The sequence below is a fragment of the Cinclus cinclus genome, chromosome 2 (assembly GCF_963662255.1).
Source record: "Cinclus cinclus chromosome 2, bCinCin1.1, whole genome shotgun sequence".
Lineage (NCBI taxonomy): Eukaryota > Metazoa > Chordata > Aves > Passeriformes > Cinclidae > Cinclus > Cinclus cinclus.
Genome location: NC_085047.1, coordinates 108,858,038 through 108,875,209, shown reverse-complemented (window position 1 = coordinate 108,875,209; position 17,172 = coordinate 108,858,038). Strand labels below are relative to the sequence as shown.

The 17,172-nt window shown below is 35.2% G+C and overlaps 1 protein-coding gene across 1 annotated transcript in view; it reads left to right on the top strand.

Moving 5' to 3' along the window:
* CFAP47 (cilia and flagella associated protein 47) overlaps positions 1-17,172 on the top strand; it is a 260,595-nt gene that overhangs the window by 146,184 nt on the left and 97,239 nt on the right. Inside the window, exon 51 of the mRNA XM_062488108.1 lies at positions 13,697-13,794. Within this exon, the coding sequence (XP_062344092.1) occupies positions 13,697-13,794 (98 nt within the window). The remainder of the gene's footprint in view (positions 1-13,696; positions 13,795-17,172) is intronic.

The window sequence follows — 17,172 nt, the reverse complement described above, 5'->3', positions numbered from 1 at the left end:
CATAAATTTTGAATGGGTAGTTAAGCTATTTTTCAGTCCAATCTACATTCTGTATGTTAATGCATGGTGTGCTCCAGCTTCAGATTAATTTAAGTCTCCCTCTTCAGGGAAAAAATAAAGACCTATGCAGAGAAAATAATCCCCATGTAAATTGCATGCATATTTGCAAATTTAAAATACCAACCACTGTTTGGTTTGTTTGTGGGTTTTTTGGTTGGTTTTTGGTTTTGTTTTGGTTTTGTTTGTTTGTCTGTTTTTCTGTGATTTTTTGGTTTTTTTTTACTATTTTCACATTTGCAGCTATATTTGTGCCAGCACTTACAAGCTTTGGGGAATGCTATAGCATATGTAGAACATTAAGTATTAGACTGTTTTATGCTTTTTTTCCTTTGTCAAAAAAGACTGTCCAATTACTGCTGGCTTTCTCAGTAGGTGCCCTTCTGCAGTACTGCAGTCTGCTGGAAGTTATAAATTTTTCTGTGCCCTTTTGTGACTCAGAAGAGCTTGATTCTCCCAGTAAACTAACATGTTGTTTTGAAACAATTCAGATTTAGCAATGCTTAAAGGACCTAAGGCCCATGTGGAATTTAGTGGGGCATGGTACTGTGTGCAATTAAAAATCTGTGCAAACAATGCATGGCAGCCCATTTAAAATTAATAACAAGAGCAATCTGTAATTGCTCACAAAATAAGGCTGCTGATGAACTTGAGGTTGCATCACCCTTCCTGCAGCAGGTGTTGTAATATTGTTGTACTGAGAAGGCTGGTAAAGTTGCATCTGCACTAATCACAAATGAGTCACTCCTCTTGTAAACCAGTACATCTCTATATTTTTGGATATCGCAGCATGTAGGATTGCATTTGCATATAAAGAGATTAAATTTCATTAGCCAAATTAAATGTCTGTTATGTGCATTATGCTTGTTTTGAAAGTCTATATAGGCTGTGAACTGTATTACTGAGAAACACATTGTTCTGTCATGTCTGGCAGACCTCAGATGTGTATGTATGGAATTTTGTCAATTAATAGCCAATTAAGTTTTAAAAAAAATATTCTGAGAAACAAAATCCCTAGCAGAAATAATGAGTGCTCACATGACAGGTCCAGGTGTAAACTCTTCTTTGTTATCTGTGACAGAAAACATTCAGAGTGATATAAGAAAATATTTTTGAAACCTAAGAGGAAATGAGCAACAGACCAGCAGCCCTGCAGCTGGTGCCCTTGTTATGCCTGAGTATTTGACATGCTCTTTCTAGGTCATCATTTTGCCTTTCCTACCTTGTCACGCTTACAAACAATTATTATTTTACCCTTTAGCAAGTAGTGCATTATAAACACACAGAGTACATAATGGTAATGAAAAACAGCACTAATATTTACCAGTTCCTCACAGTCATACAAGCATGTCTGAGATAATGAGGTGAGCAGAGGATAGAGGGAAGGTCCCCATCAGGCTCCTCCATCATCCTGTTTCAATTGCTGGGACCTGTGACAGTATTCACTGAGCCAGAAAACAGGAAAAAGTCAAACTTTATGGCCTAATACATAGGACAGTTCATAGGAAGTGGAGTTCAAATCAAATATGTGATTTTTGAAAAAGTCTTATGTTCTTCTGGAGCTTTTTTTTTCCTAGTTGAATAATGAGTCGATCCTTTACGTTACTCTAAATATTATGAAACTTTCAAATTAATCTTTCACAAAGAATTGACATTCTCCCCAAGCTATTTGACATTCAAATTACTGCAAGATCAACAAGATTGTCTAAGGGTGAGAACAGCTTCCTTGAAGGTTTATGCTGAGTCCCTCAAGCAGAGGAAAGAATTGAATAGACATTTTCAGAGCCTGTTTGGACAATCCAACAGTTAAGCTAATTTATAAATAGATTTACAAATCCAGAGAAAAGTTTATGTATACATATATATATATATATATATATATATATATACATATATATATATTCAAGTTTTTGAAAAATATGCAATTCAGAAATATCGATTAAAACATTAGCTGGAGTCCAAATTATTTTTTAATGATGACAGGGAGTATAATTCCCAACAGGAGAAGAAAATGAAGCACATTTCTCCTTCCAATCTAATTTCTTCTTCTTCCTGTTGCTATTATTATTACTATTTTTACAAGTAGTGCTAGACTTTCATAACTAGACAAGCTTGCACCATGTACTACTGTCACTGTCTGCCTCTGAAGCTAGGAATCGATTATTCCTGAAGGATATTTCTGATTAGGCCATGATAGTTGTGTAAGGAATTTTTTTTTTAATAGTAAAAATCCCAGTTCCTGTCAGTGTTTTCTAATGAATGAGTTTTGTGCATATCTTAGATCCTCTTGTCCCATGATTAGCCTGATGCTGGAATTTGCTGAGGACTTTTATTTCTATAGCAGCTGAAAAATGAATTTCCCACATGGAATTCTGGCTTTTAATTTATCCCAGGCACTGGGCATGCCTGCATCCTCACACACTCATTATGAGGGAGGCTTGCTGAACTAACTAGCAAAGCACCACTCATATTTTTACAGAGCAGACAATAGATATGTCTTGTCTAGTGCTTTATTTGTTATGGTCTGTAGTGTCTCTCTCAAAATATTTCTTTTGCTTTCTCTGTGGGTAGAGTCCTAATTGCTCTTGGCACAACTATGAAATTTTAAGTATTAGGGAGCTACTGTTTCCCACTATGGCAAAAGATAGATGACACTTTATACACTGGTATCAGAGAGTGATGTATGTGTGTGCAAGTAGTTTTTTGAAATTTAGAATTAATTGTAAAAATGTGATTAGTACTTCTAGTAATATATTAAAATCAATTTTTGTTATTTAGGAAGAATGTTTCTTCTTTCATAATGTAATATATAAGTTAATTATTATTGAATGTTAGAAAGAATTGCTGGATCACTTGCCCGAACTTCTCTGGATTTATTGGTTATCTGCACCTTATTTGCCCAGCAATATATTGAGAAATTAGTAAGAACAACCTTGTAAAGTTCAGCTACTGTAAATATGGCAGACAATATCCATGAAATTAATGAAGTGTTGGTTTTATTAGCATGGAATTGTATGAACATAAAAATCTTCTACTTGAACATTAATGGAATGTTACTTCACAGTTTCTTTCTATTATTGAAGACATAAATTGCTCACACAACTCTGTGATATGTTTTCTGAAATCTAATGAAAATCAGCCCACTCTATCATTGTGCTCAGGATGCTATTTCAGATAAGTGATCTTGTATTTTGTGGATGTATAGAGAAATAAATGTCATTTTCCTCAAATGACCTGGGTTCTCAGCAGAAATCCTTAATACCTCTTTCAGAGAACACATATTTTTTCATCCCAGAAAAAATGTTGCCTTTTCTGTGTGTGTGATGTTGCTTTGTGTTGCCTTTTTGCCTTTTCTGAGTAGAATAAGATGAAATGCCTGCTCTGTGACAGAGCTTAGATCGGCAAGTTATCCAAATCCCAATGAACTTGAAAAGTTCATTTTAAAGTGAAAGGGTTATACTGAAAAAGAAAAATAGACACGTGTCAGTTTTAATGTCTGCATCTGCCTAGCTGTGTTCCTGTGAAGCACTGCAGTAAGACTGTATTAGGGGTGATAAAATGATTTTGGTTAATTTGATATTTTTGGCAAACCCCCAGTATTTTGCAAAAAAAACCCCAAAACCAAAAAACCTGTAAATACAGAATTTTTTTTTTCCTAACAATGGCAGTCAGAAATCACTCATTGAGGTGTGTGAGTATAATTTTTGTAATTCTGGGCTATCTTCATATAGGAAATAGGCACTCTTAGCCTTAACATTTAGCATATTTTTAAGAGGAAGCTGCATACACTGAGCCTGCCTGAGTATGGCAGAGAATTACAAGTGAACCCTGTCTGGAAGTGAGCTGACTTCTCACTGAAGTCTCATGTAGGTTTGTATAATAAAATCAAATTTAACTCAAATTAAAGGTTCAGTTAAAAATTCATGCATATTCAAGGAAATGTTTTCAATTTAGCTTCCTGGTAGCTAGAAGGGGTAAAAGCTTTGAAAAACTAATTGCATTCTATAATGGAAATGAAGATATGTTGTACTCAGCATTTCTTGAGTCCTTTTGGTATTTTTTTTCAAGTGCGGAATTGCAAGTTGGGGGATATAAAACTTTTAGAGAAATAGTGCAATTGATTTTACAGTTGCAAGGGAAATTCTATAATAGAGTCGATTGAATGGTATTTGTCAAGTGAAGGGCTCATGCTCCTGGTATGTGCTGCAACTCATAGGAGCAGTTATTTGCTTTTGTGACCCAGCACTAGTAAAAATTAGGTTAACTTTGTCTTCAGTAAACATATTTTCAATATTTTATGTTGACAATAATAAAATAAGGCTTGGAATTTCACAATAAAGAGCACAAAGTATATTTCACCACAGGATATTACACCTAGAGGATTGTTACGGTCCTTTAAAAGTTTTTTGCTACTAAGACTTAAAATTAAAAAGCCTTTGCAATAACTAAGTGCCATATTTGTGAGCAGACTTCTGTGACTGAAGAACACCTGCTGCTTTTCTGCTATCTTTTTGTGTTCAACTAATATACTCTTTATGTTACCTGTTTCACCAAGGTACAATCATATTTCATTCAATAATTTGAGTATGACTGGAACAAAAATTGAAATCAAGTATTAATTACACATTGGTATGGTTTTTTTCAGTAGAAGATTTGTACCAGTTCTAAAGTCATACTAATTTCATATTTCATTTTTTCTGGCTACAGTTTTTTGACACCAAATATTCTATTTTAAAGAGCTCTTAACAGCCAAAATGTTAGATTTATGAAGGTATTTTATGTAGTAAAAGTGTACTAATAGTGACCTATTAAAAAGAAGAAAAAAATGAAAAAAACACAAACTCTGAGAAATTATGTTATTTCAGAAGAAATACAACTACTAAATGCATACATTTATAAGCTATTTTGCATGTTTTGTTTTCATTCTGACGTGGAACAGGAAAACACTTTGGTATCATTTTAAGGAATTTCCTGACCGGAAATCATCGGAGTATAATTTGACCTAGAGTGCCAAGGGTATATCAGCTGTGACTGTGTGTACATGGCTTCTGAGCTGGCTTTTGCCTTTTCAGACATGTTAAAATATTTGTGTGACACAGCTACCCAAGCTGTTCACCTGGCAAGTCATTTCCCCACATAAGTCACTGTTTACACGCTCCTCAGATGTGCAGGGCTATGCAAAACCTGGCCAGTGAATGCTGTTTCTGCCAAGAGGCAGAATTTTTTGTTCTAGGTTATTTTACCATATCCTTTTAAATTTTTCTTTCAAGCTATTGATAGTGGTGCTCTTCTGACCTAAGGCATCTTTCCCTTCTGTTCCTTTCCCATTCTTTTCTTTGCTACCTGCTTTATATTGGGTTTGTGTGCATCCTTCAGTATTACTGATGATTGTCCTTACCTTCCAGAGAGCCTGCAGGGAAATTTAGACTCTTTTTTTTTTCCATGAACACCCTTAGCTTTATATACCAGTGTAATAGGAATGAGCATTTTTTTTCCTGTTTCTTATCATGAGACCTTGTAAGTTGATAGCCAGAAACAGGGTTCCCTTTGGATTGTTCTGCTTCCTTTCCATTTTTCCAAAGTTAAGACATAGGTAGACAAAGACAAAAAAATTGTGTCAGTACAAATAAAGGAAAATACGGCAAAAGGATAAAAAACAGTAGTTCTTTGGGAAAAAAGCAGTAGTCCTTGGGGGAAAAACTCTTAATTTAAGTAATTTTAGAAGTTGTATGAAGTAAGAGGAAGCAGGGAGGGTTAGTATGTAATTTGAGGACATTTGTTTAACACAGTTCTGACTCTGTTAACAAAATGTCACAATTCAATTTATGTGAGCTAAAGGTTATGGCTGTGAATGAAGGTGTTTTGAGACAATTTGTGGAATATGAGAGTGTATTAGGTATAACTTGGTAGAAGTAACTTGTTTCCTTGTGGATTTTGACAACCATTCCTCTCGGATATTCTTCAAATTTATTTACTAATAAAAAATGCATGGCCTAGGCAATCTGTCCTAGTTCTTCTCCACCCTCACCACTGTAAAGTTTCACTGATACTTTTTGCATTCTCTAAAGTCCACCATTTGTTACTCTCTCTGTCAGAGAGGTCTTTCTTAGTAGCAACCTTTAGTGGATGTGAAAATTGTGAGCATTATCTTTTCTCAAAAATCTTCTCTAAGGAAAATAAAGTTGAATTATTTATTAAGCAGTAGTTGTTTCCTGAACTTCTGATTCTTACTGCTTGTACAAGTTTTTTTTTTGTGGTTTTGTGTTTTTTAATAGTTGCCTGACAATAAGCTACTTCAACTCTTAGACTAGATTATTCTAAGTATCTCCTCCACTTAACCTCATCTTCTTTCTTTGCCAGGTCTTTGAACTAAGATAATTATAGTAGCCAAATAACTGTGAGTCTTAAAGCAAATACCATTTATCTTCACATTAGAAGTTAAAAAGTACTTTAAAAGTGTTAGTGTTTTATACAATCACTTCACCATGTAATCTCAAATTATATCAAATTTATGCTGAGTGAAAAGTTCTAGCTCTTATTCCTTGCTGTTCAAACTTCTAAAACCATAGTGCATTAACTATGAAGTGAAAAAGCATCTTCCTGTAAATTACCACAAAGATTGTGATTGTGATGGCAGTCTGATTTTGAGGAAACCACTTGAGACATGTTAATCATCACTAAGACTAATGGAGCCAGGCAATAAATGACAAAATAATGCTTTAAGAGAAAGCCCAACATTTTGAGAAGCCCATGTGACATAACACATGTGAAGTGCTGGTCGCTCCCAAACATACAGACCATTGCACTTGAAACCTGCCAAATTTATTTTCAATGGTCTCTTCATGGCAGATTCCTTATGTAGTAGATTGTTAAATGTCCCTGCCATCTCACCTGTTCAGCGAGTATTCAGTGCTTATTATGAAAGTCTGGGGTTCTTCTCAGTGTGTGGCTTTATGGTCTTAGGAAAGCACAGTAAGAAATGCAATTGAGACATTGGACCTACATTGGTAAGGTTTGTGACAATACTTTGAATTCATTTCCCCAGAATTTATTCCTCAAACTTTTACTAAAGCAGAATATTCCCTTCCCTGCCCCCCTGCCCCACTTCCCTCTGCTCCCACTCAAAACTGCCAGGAAAGTGTTGTTTTGACTCTTGTGTTGCTAAAATGTGCTGGATTTCTTTTCAGCATTTGAGATTTTCTTACTCTTTGCATACTTTGTGTTCACATATGTCATGCTGCCTGCAGAGCTCAGAAAGGTGGTGCCAAATATATTACCTCTGTTCTTGTTGATTTTCTGTTTCTTGTTTTAGATCTATATTTACTGGTGTCCCAAGTGCTTGTATAACATGTGCTCGGAGTTCATTCCCATGCCACAATTCCACGATTTCATCAGAAAGAGTTTTAATATGTTAGAAAGAGTAGTTCCTGATTTCTGTGTCAGTGTGTACCAGCAGATAGATCTGTCACCAATAGACAGGCTGGGCTAAATGTCCTGATACATACCTTGGTTAAATGTAGGATAAATGGAGAGGGAAAAAAAGGCCCTGCACAAGGCAAATAACCATATTTGCCATATTTACATTTTCATCATTCAACTTCAAGGGAGAAGGGAGAGCTGTGACATCACTGTATTAAGGTACTGAGAGTTTATGAAGGACATCAAGAATATTCTGAGCTGGAGATATTTTCCATCTTCTATATCCCATAGATATAGCAGAGCTGCTGGATGATTTTTTTTGAAGTTGTTACCTGGGAGATGGAGATGAGTAAGTGTCTATGGAGTAAAGGTGTCTAACTGAAAAATGGTGTTAGAACATCCTGCTGTGGTGGTATTAATAGTATGGAAGACTGAGCTTCAAAAATGGAACATACCAACAGCATTAGTCATCCATTTCCTTGAAATAAGCTGTCTAATCTTAAAATTGTGTCTTCTCCTTGCAGTTTTGAAGAAGTTCAGGGAACAGGAATTTCTTTCATGTGCTAGTGGTATCTCAGTTTCCACCATAAGGTAGTGATGTTCATTTGAAAATATGGATTTGAAGCCATAATTTAAAAGATAGATGTTGTGGATTTATGCCTTTTAAAAGGTCAGGCATTTTTTAGAGCTTTGCGTTATAGTAATCATAGATAATTCCAAGGGCAAAAATAAGGTTTTGATTTTGCATTTTAAAAAATTGTTCTAATTTCCATTTCCAAATTTTCCTGAGTGGAAAAGGCTCTGGAGATACAGTCCTTACCTAGTTTAAGACATGTCCTGAAGAAAAGGAACCTTAATCCATCTTGTAGGTTTCCTCTTGTAGAATACACTTCTTCACCGAGCCTGCCTATAGGTACTATATTAACTTGAAAATTCTGAATTAATTTAAGTACATATTTACACATGAAAGCATAATAATTTAATTTTAAATTGCAGCATTTCGAAGGCATCACTTTCATAAATCTGTTCCAATTTACGTGTGCAAAGTTAATGCGATCTTCTGTCCTCAAAGTCACTTTAAGGACTGTCCATTTACATGACTTAGGCTGGATAAAAAGTGTAAGTCACACTCTAAATTTATGAAAGTTGCTCTTGGGGAATTATTGTTATATTAACTCTGCAATTAGGTAAAAAATGCTGTAGAAAAGACGCACATTTAATTTGAAAATATCACTTAAATTCGCTTTTTCCTTAAATAATTATATTGCTGATGCCAATACGAGAAGTCAATAAAATTAGGATGAAGTATTTCTAATAAACTAATGTTATTTAGCAGTAAAGTTCCTCACTGGGTCCATATCACACACATACCCCTCCCAAAGACCCTTGAATTCTACCATTTTCAGGGCACAAAGGCAAATCTTTCATCATCAGTGATGTGTCATTCAGGTGACTGATGGACTGCTCTGTCTCAATCAGCAGAGAAGGATCTTTTCTATTTATTACTGACAGCACATTTAATGGCTGCTGTAGCAGACACAGAACGAAAAGTAAATTTGAGGAAAGGGGACAGAGATCAGAAATTTCAGCTTGTGGCTGATATGGTAATGAAGTGTTCTTATCCAAGTGAGTAAACAGGATCATCTCGTGAGTAGAAGGAAGAGGATTTCAGAACTGATAACTCTTTAGGATGAGATACAAAATATAACATTAAAAGTATGGCTTAAAATACTGATATGCTACGAAAAATTTTATAACATTTTCTAAAATTACATAATAAATGAGGAGATCAGGCAAAGGAGAAACAGTTTATTTGTATCACTGAAGTAGGACAAGGCACCAGACTGATTTGATTACAAAAGGATATTCAGCTCAGGAAGAAAACCCAGTGATTTTGTTATCTCATACAAACTGGTATGAGGTTTTGGAAGTTTGAGGTTTTAATCTGAAATGTTTGTTAAAGGTTCAAGTTTAATTTCCATGTAAATTGTAATTTAGTAGTCTCCTGTGTTTTAAATACAGAACTGTTCAAACTACGTTTGTCTGTTCACAAATGTAATTACTGTAGAAAAATACTATTTGAAGAAATTGACTTGTTGTTAAGGAATGGACACAGAAATGTGCTTTATTTTTGTTTTTGTGTTCCTCCAGCTCAGAGTAACTACATGAAACAGGAATTACACAGCTTTCTATGTTTCCAGTGATTCCATAGTAAAACCAAAAATTACAAAATAATCAGGGAAAGTTCTAAAAATTTGAAGTCAGGAAACTCTTTTGCAGTGGTGCTAACTGAATATGCAGCAGGTAACATATGGAAGATGCTCATTTGCACTAACCATTAGTGGCAGATGCTTGACCCTGACTAGTCAGGGTGAAAGCCTACTGACCAAAGGGCACACTAAAAGAAAGGTGGTGGAGATTAAATATTGAAGTAGATGCATTTTTATGTTCAGAAGATTTGTGCTCACTCGTCTCTAGTGGTGATTTCCATCTGAAGCACTGACTACAATTTGTTTTTTTATTTCATGAGATCTGACAAGGTCATGACCTGATGGTTGCTTAAAGCAGGCTAAGGATTTTTATTTGTCATCGAAGGCCCAGAGTGAGGAGATAAGAGATCCAGGCCTAAAGTCAAATGGAGTTTATCTCACAAGACATCAAAGTGCAGTGCTCAGGCCCTAAGAAAAGACTTAAAATGCATTAAAAATGTCAATGGAAGTTTAGAAAAGTAGAGAGAAAAAAGTGCATACTTATTTATTTATTTATCTATCTATCTATCTATCTATCTATCTATTTATTTATTTATTTATTTATTATTTTCTGCCTGCTTTTGAAATGTGTGCAGAAAACAGAACCAGACAAATATAACCTTGTTCTGTGACTGGAGAAGGAGCCATCTCTGGGTTTCAGCCTGAGTTTATTGAGTTTATCTCCACTGCCCCTGATTCTTGAGCCTTTCCCAACATCCACCCTCTGGTAAAGTAAAACCCTTTGAAAAACTCTAGCAAAAAATGATGAAAGAAAAACCAAACTTCTGACATTCTGCTGTGAACATTAGAAAATGAATTTCTAATGCTACACCTGTCTAAGTGAGGATTAGCCTGAGTTTTATGTTTTAAACAATGCAAGTGGGCAGAAAAAAACAATTCAGCTTTGTTTTCAGTGAGTAAAAGTTGACAGAACATCAAAGTTTATACAACTTCAAGGCTTAATACTAAGCAGAAATTGCAGAAACTTTCAGTCAAGAGCTCAGCTGGAAAATAAAAAAGATGCTCCTTCAGCAGAGAATTGCCAGGTTCATACCATGCACTAAGAAAACAGTTTCCATGAAAATATTAAAAGATTTTTAGGGAAATACCAAGTGTTATTCAAATAACATGATAATTATAAATATCTAAATACATGCAATATCGTTGAAAAATGCATACAAGGTATTCCCTCCCAAACATGACAGCTGTTTCCCAGAAGGGCAATCTGTAAGTACTGTAGCTTATCTAGGATCTCCAGAAAAAGTATTTGATTTTTCAAAATTTTAAGAGAAATGAATCTAAACATTCAAATGCTTAAAAAGAAGAAAAAAGAATTCAGGAATTTCTAACATATAAAAATGTTTTAATAGCTCAAAATACTTGAAGTCAAAACTAAAAAGGAAGCAACTTGACCTGAAAGCTTTGCTTTTGAGAAATATCAGAAATTAGAGTACTTTTAAAACAAATGGAACAAAATAAATGCATTTTTATATTCAAGGAATACGAGAGAAGGGAAGTAGACTATAAGTTTTATATGACTGCAGTTATGAGGAACAGAAATATGATTCAGGAAAGTTATGAATACACAGGAGAAATGTGTGGTCTGAGAGAAAAAGAAGGCTCTAAGCATATGGAAAAATAACTTGGTTGCAGAATATATGAATTGCTGGAAGGCCTAATATTGTAATGAGAAGCAGGGTACTATGTAAATCACATTTCATTTATTCACGCAGCTGCTGATTTTGTCAAAGAATTTGAATAATTTTGTGCATTGTGGCTTCCTTCCCTTATTGTGATGCTTAATAATTTTCTTTGGAATATATAAACAAACTCATGTCTCTAATTTTTTAATTTATGCAGGAGACCTGTCCAAAAATTGGCAGCATTCTCTGCCTATCATTTCTTCATATCCTAAGCTGACTTAAGCAGGAGGTGACATGCTGGTTTGCACCACCACAGTTTAATTAATACATGAGGTCCTTTCGAATTCACAGACTTGTAGAATCATAGAGTGGTTCGGGTTAGAAGGGACCTTAAAGGTTGTCTAGTTCCAATCCCCCTGCCATGGACAGGGACATCTTTCATTAAAACACAATTTTTGGGCAGACACTCTCTTGCAAAGGTGATTTGTTACTTTCTTCTTTATCAGTCTGAAACTTTTTTTTGCTGAAACCTCAGTTTGGAAGAGTCTCTCTGACCATTCCCTTCAAAACAAGCTCTAGAGTTTAGAAAGTCCCTGAACTCCACTGTAAAGAACATTACTCCAAAGAATTAATTTAGACCTTCTGCTGCAGCCTTATCTTCCTTGAGCATTCCTTTTCCACCCTGATCATCTATCAGCCTTTCTGAGTTTGTCAGGCTACCAGCTTCAGATGTGTTTGAAAAGGTTGTGCTACTGCTTTTTAAATCCTTAACAAGTTGTCACTTGAGGGTGGTTTTTTCTTGGTAAGAGTGTTCTTGGAGGTTTGAGGAGAGGGTGGCAGCCTTGTTAATCTTCTGTTTTAATAGGGGCTTATGCTCTTTTCTGTTTTCTTTAACCCTACAGAATTCATTTGTTAATGTGTTGCTATTCTTTAATAAATCCCTTTGTCCTGCAGTTTAATCACATATCCTTGGTAAATGGAACTTTGCTGTTGATGTTTTCTTCTTTTGTTTCCTACCTGAATTCCAGATCTTTTCCTACAGTTTGTCTTCATTCTGGAAGAATGTGATGTCCCAAGCTATGGGTACTCTGATTTTCTTTTGGTCTTTAATTAAGAATGTTTAGTAGAGCTTCCAAGATAATATGTTCTGCTTTGGTAAAGGTGATCCTCCCTTCTTGCACAAGTTACCTCTCTTCTGTGTATTGGTTTATTTTTTTTACCTTTTGTAATTCATTAAACTCAGGGTCCTGTACATGCCAGAATCTTTTAATGGACATTCAGAAGATCTCTTTAGCTCAGTGATGCTAATTTTCATAGATTGTAAGACGCTGAGGCTATTCCATACAGCCTAAACCTGGAATTCTGGTATTAAAACCCAGTGAATTTATGTATATCAAATTAGCCCAAAGAAAATGGGTAAGTTAATACGAAATGTATTTGGTGAAAATTATAAGAAAATAATGCAAATAAATCCTGTCAGAAACCATTTTATTGGAAACAGTGTTTGGAAATAAATTCATATGTGGAATAAAGATCTGCACCAAGGAAAATGGTGACTCTGAGATGAGCTGGGGTCACAGCAGAAGGGAAAACCAGTAGGAGCTCCCAAGACTAATGCTGTGGTAAAACAGGAGTGCTAATGCAGCTCTCCAGTGTATAATTCAGGAAAGTGTGAGTAGGAGGATTAAGGCTATTTTCATCTCATACACTACACTGACAAACAGGAATAGTGCAAGTAGTTTTTGGGTATGAATTATTAAAAGGTGCTAAACAACTCTTTACACATGAAAAAATCCTACCACATGAAATATTTGTGCTGTGAAAATCAGGCCTCATGGTAGAGATTTCAGGCTTAATTGTTTCATCTACCTGAATGAGATTGATGAGATGATTTTATTAACATTCACGACTGTGTGCTAAAAACAGGAAAGTGCTAGAAACAAAATATTGTGTAAGAGGAACTAATTTTGATTTCCTGATATAAAATGACAAAAGCACAGTCAGTTTGCTAGGAAGCTTTAGTTACAAATCAATGGTATTTAAAAACCCAGAAACAATATGGTAGTCTGGAAAGCTAATTTGCCAAAGTGCTATTTCCATTCAATTTGTGTATATATTAATTTGTTACTATTTTGAATCCTGACAAGAAGGGATTAGATAATACAGTTTGTTGACAGTGATTAAATCAGTTCATGATTTTTCTGCTTTTTCTCAGTATGAACAGTGGGCATTTCTGCTAAAAGTTCAAAGTTCTCATTGAATTGAAGGCTGCTAGGATTAATAACCTCATAGGATAATTTGTAAGATATTTCGGTTTTTCTAACATAGGAGGAAGTTCTACAGATTGCAAAGTGTGGTTCTCCTTGAAGATTTACAGCACACCTGCAGCAGCAGAAAGGACAATAGAGGTGGAGTGCAGAGCTCTGGTAAGATTACTCTAAATGTCTAATTTTGTTCTACTGCAATAGAAGAAAAATTTAATTTTTACTGTTGTTCTGGCTGCTATCACAGAGGATTAATCAATTTTATTAAGTGACCACACAATCATATTTTGAATAATAAAATTTAATACTTATTAAGATTGCATTTAAGCTCAAGGATATGAACTAAAATGAATGCTTGAATAAAAGTATCTTCTTTATCCTTTCTGAAAATTTACACTTTTATTCTGCTGACATCCGCTTTTAATTTTGGATCTCAAGCCTAAATTTATCTGTTGTCCACAACAAAATATGGCTATTTTGGTACGTTGCTTCTTCATGCAGGCCAAATTATTATTGTCATTTAAATTTCTTTAATCATTGGGATGTGTTTAATCATATTTGTATTACTAGATGAATACATACTGTCACTCTCAAAAAAAAAAAAATTAGAGCAGTCCAACTAGAAGAACAATTGCATCCTATTAAATAAGTATGGTTTAAGTCACTTAACTACGTAAATATATTTTTTAGTATGTTTGCTTAATAGATAATGGTTTTGTTTCCCACTGATTTGTAATTTTATTTGTCTTTGAATTATCATTTGTAAGGTGTTTGTTTTTAGAGCTAATATTTTTCCTAACTTTGTAAATGGATCTTTGCTTTGTCATCTAGAAATCCTGCTTTCTGTATGCATTGTAACAGTGGGTGGTGGTAACAGATTATATGAGTAGAAATGACTGGTATGGTATTTTTTTGCAGTAACATTTTTGCAAATAAAAATATGGGATGGAAGTGTTAGGGGAATACTTCTTCCACTCACAGATGCTGGGAAGGGAGAAGAGTCTCCTCAGCTGATTTGACAGGTGTTTAAATGGGGGGGGAGGTGGGGGAACCAAACCACTAAGCACTTCTGAAAATATTTCAATATCATTGTTCATGTATGACTTCAGGTTAACTCTTCTTTCCTTGAAGTTCAGTGTCCTGACTGTGAACCTCTGTAGGAAGAGAAACAGATAATGGTACTTTCAAAGTCTTGGTGTTGGATGATGGGAGATGTCTGGTGCTGGTAAGAAACATAAAAGCTAGACTGAAGGAGTTTGTGATTTGGGACCTTGAAAAGACTAGTCTAGGTGTTTGTCCCACAGTATCATGCATTGCCTTGTATCATTTTGTGATCTGAAAATTCTCTGAAGTGGTAAAAGGGAAAGCTAGGTTTGAAGTACATTATTGTCTCCTATTGTATGAGAAATTCTCAAGGTGCATTTGAACTCTCCCTATAAATTTTAATCAAATTCAGTTTGAAAACTTGAAAAAAACACATTCAAGTACAAAATACTTCTGTGATGTTCAGGGCACTGAAATTATTGACCTTAAAATTTGGATAATTCCTTTAAAGGAAGATGAATGAGGTAAAGAAGTAGCTATGCCTCTTCTTCAGATCTCTATGGAAAACATTTATTTTTTTTTTATTGATGAACTTAGGAGATGACATGAATATTTCTGACTAGGAAATGATAACATGTGGTTACTATTATGAAATTGTCATTGCTGAATTCACTGGTTATGTGACAGGCACTTAATTTGGAGTGTGAGAGCTTTCTGTCTCCGATGTAAGGGAATAGGATTATCCTAGCTAATGTCTCAGTAGAACTGTCAGTGTGACACCAGGAAAGAGAACCAATACAGTCCTTGACTGCTGAAGAATGGTCAGACATGAACAGAAAGCAAATAATGCCATTGGTACTGTTATTAAAATGTGCACACATCTGGTTCTTGAAGGTTAAAAATTATTTTGAAATACTGGAAGAAAATCAAAGAAATCTCCTAGAAGCATGGGGGACTGCAAAAGCAAGCCTTGTCATATGAATGTTAAATAGTTCTTTCAACTTAGTTTGCCAAGAAAAAATGGAGAAGAAATGTGATCATTCACCAAAGAATATTTATTGATGATGTCTCAGTTTTGCTGACCAACATGCATCAAGAGGTAATGGCCAAAAATTTACATCTGAGAATTATTTAATCTTGCATGTAATGTCCCAGTAATGAGAACAATAAAATATTGGAAGATCTTACTAGTGAAAACTGTAGACAGAGTCTTGTGAAGGTGAGAACTTGAAATTGCTTCAAAAGCTGATAAATATTTACAAAGCACAGATACCTGGTATATCTGCTATATCAGTCTGTCAGATTTAATGAATACATTGATCTCTTTTTGACCTTAGAGTCTTCTTCCTTCCTGGGTCTTGAAACAAAGAGGATTAGCAACATCTAATTTTAAATACTAATAACACTGCTTTGGTATGGTAGTTATAGCTGAATCTCATCATCAAATGCAATACACATTTATCTTCAGCCTGTCAAAACTACTGTTCTGTCTCACACAAGTGATCAGACTTCTGAAACATCCAAAACTGGCTACAGCAGAGGTAAAGTTGGCAGGACAGAGATGTTAGATGAGCCAGGTGTAGCATCTTGCTGTTCTTCATGGTGGCCACAGTGACCACCAGCCTGGAGCACCCCAGGAGCAGTGCACAATGTGGGATCATCTTGGCACATGTCCTGTTATAATTGATGAGTAGATTTGCTTGCAGATTCCAGTTTTTTGTTTGAGCTTTGGAAATGCTTTAGGTTGACTCAGCCTTTTGTACTTCATACATGGGCATCTGTCTGCAATGCAATGCCTGTGGGAGGGTGACAGCTCCCACAGCATGGAAAGGGGAGGTGAGAGGTGTTGGGATTCAGGCTGAGTTTCTCACTCTGTGAAAGTTCTGGCCCTGATGGATGGTCCGAGGCACTGGCAATCACTGGTGTTTCTCCTCTGTTGAGGAGTGCAAAGAATTCTGAAAAAAGAAGTTCTCCCTGACAGCACCATGCAATTGTCTGCAGCTCACATCTTGGTGTCTGCACAGAGTTGCTCTCTTCTGTTTTCAGTGCATAAAATCAGCTAAAAGGAAATACCACAGTTAGGTTTGCACTCCCCCCACCCCAAACCCATGCATTGTGTCACCCTCCTCCTTTAATTTGCTCAGAATTTTCTGTGCTAAGTATTATTGCATGTGCTTTCATCTGTCTTTTGCATAATGCTTGATTCTGATTTGATTAGTGATCTTGAATTGGAACAACACAGGATTTTCCAGTTATATTTACCTTTAGTTTGCTTTGTTATTTCCATGTCTTAACATCCTTAAGGTGAAAAATTTCAATATCAAAGTGTATCTGGAGATATGTATCTGAGAGACTTGGAGATAATTTGCTTTAACTCAAGTTTTTAATAAAATATTTCAAGTTCACCTTTCTACATTGTTGAGACCCATCTCACTACATATTGTTTTTGGATGTGTTTTTCCTCTCAACCTAAAATTCAAAGTGGAGATTGATTAA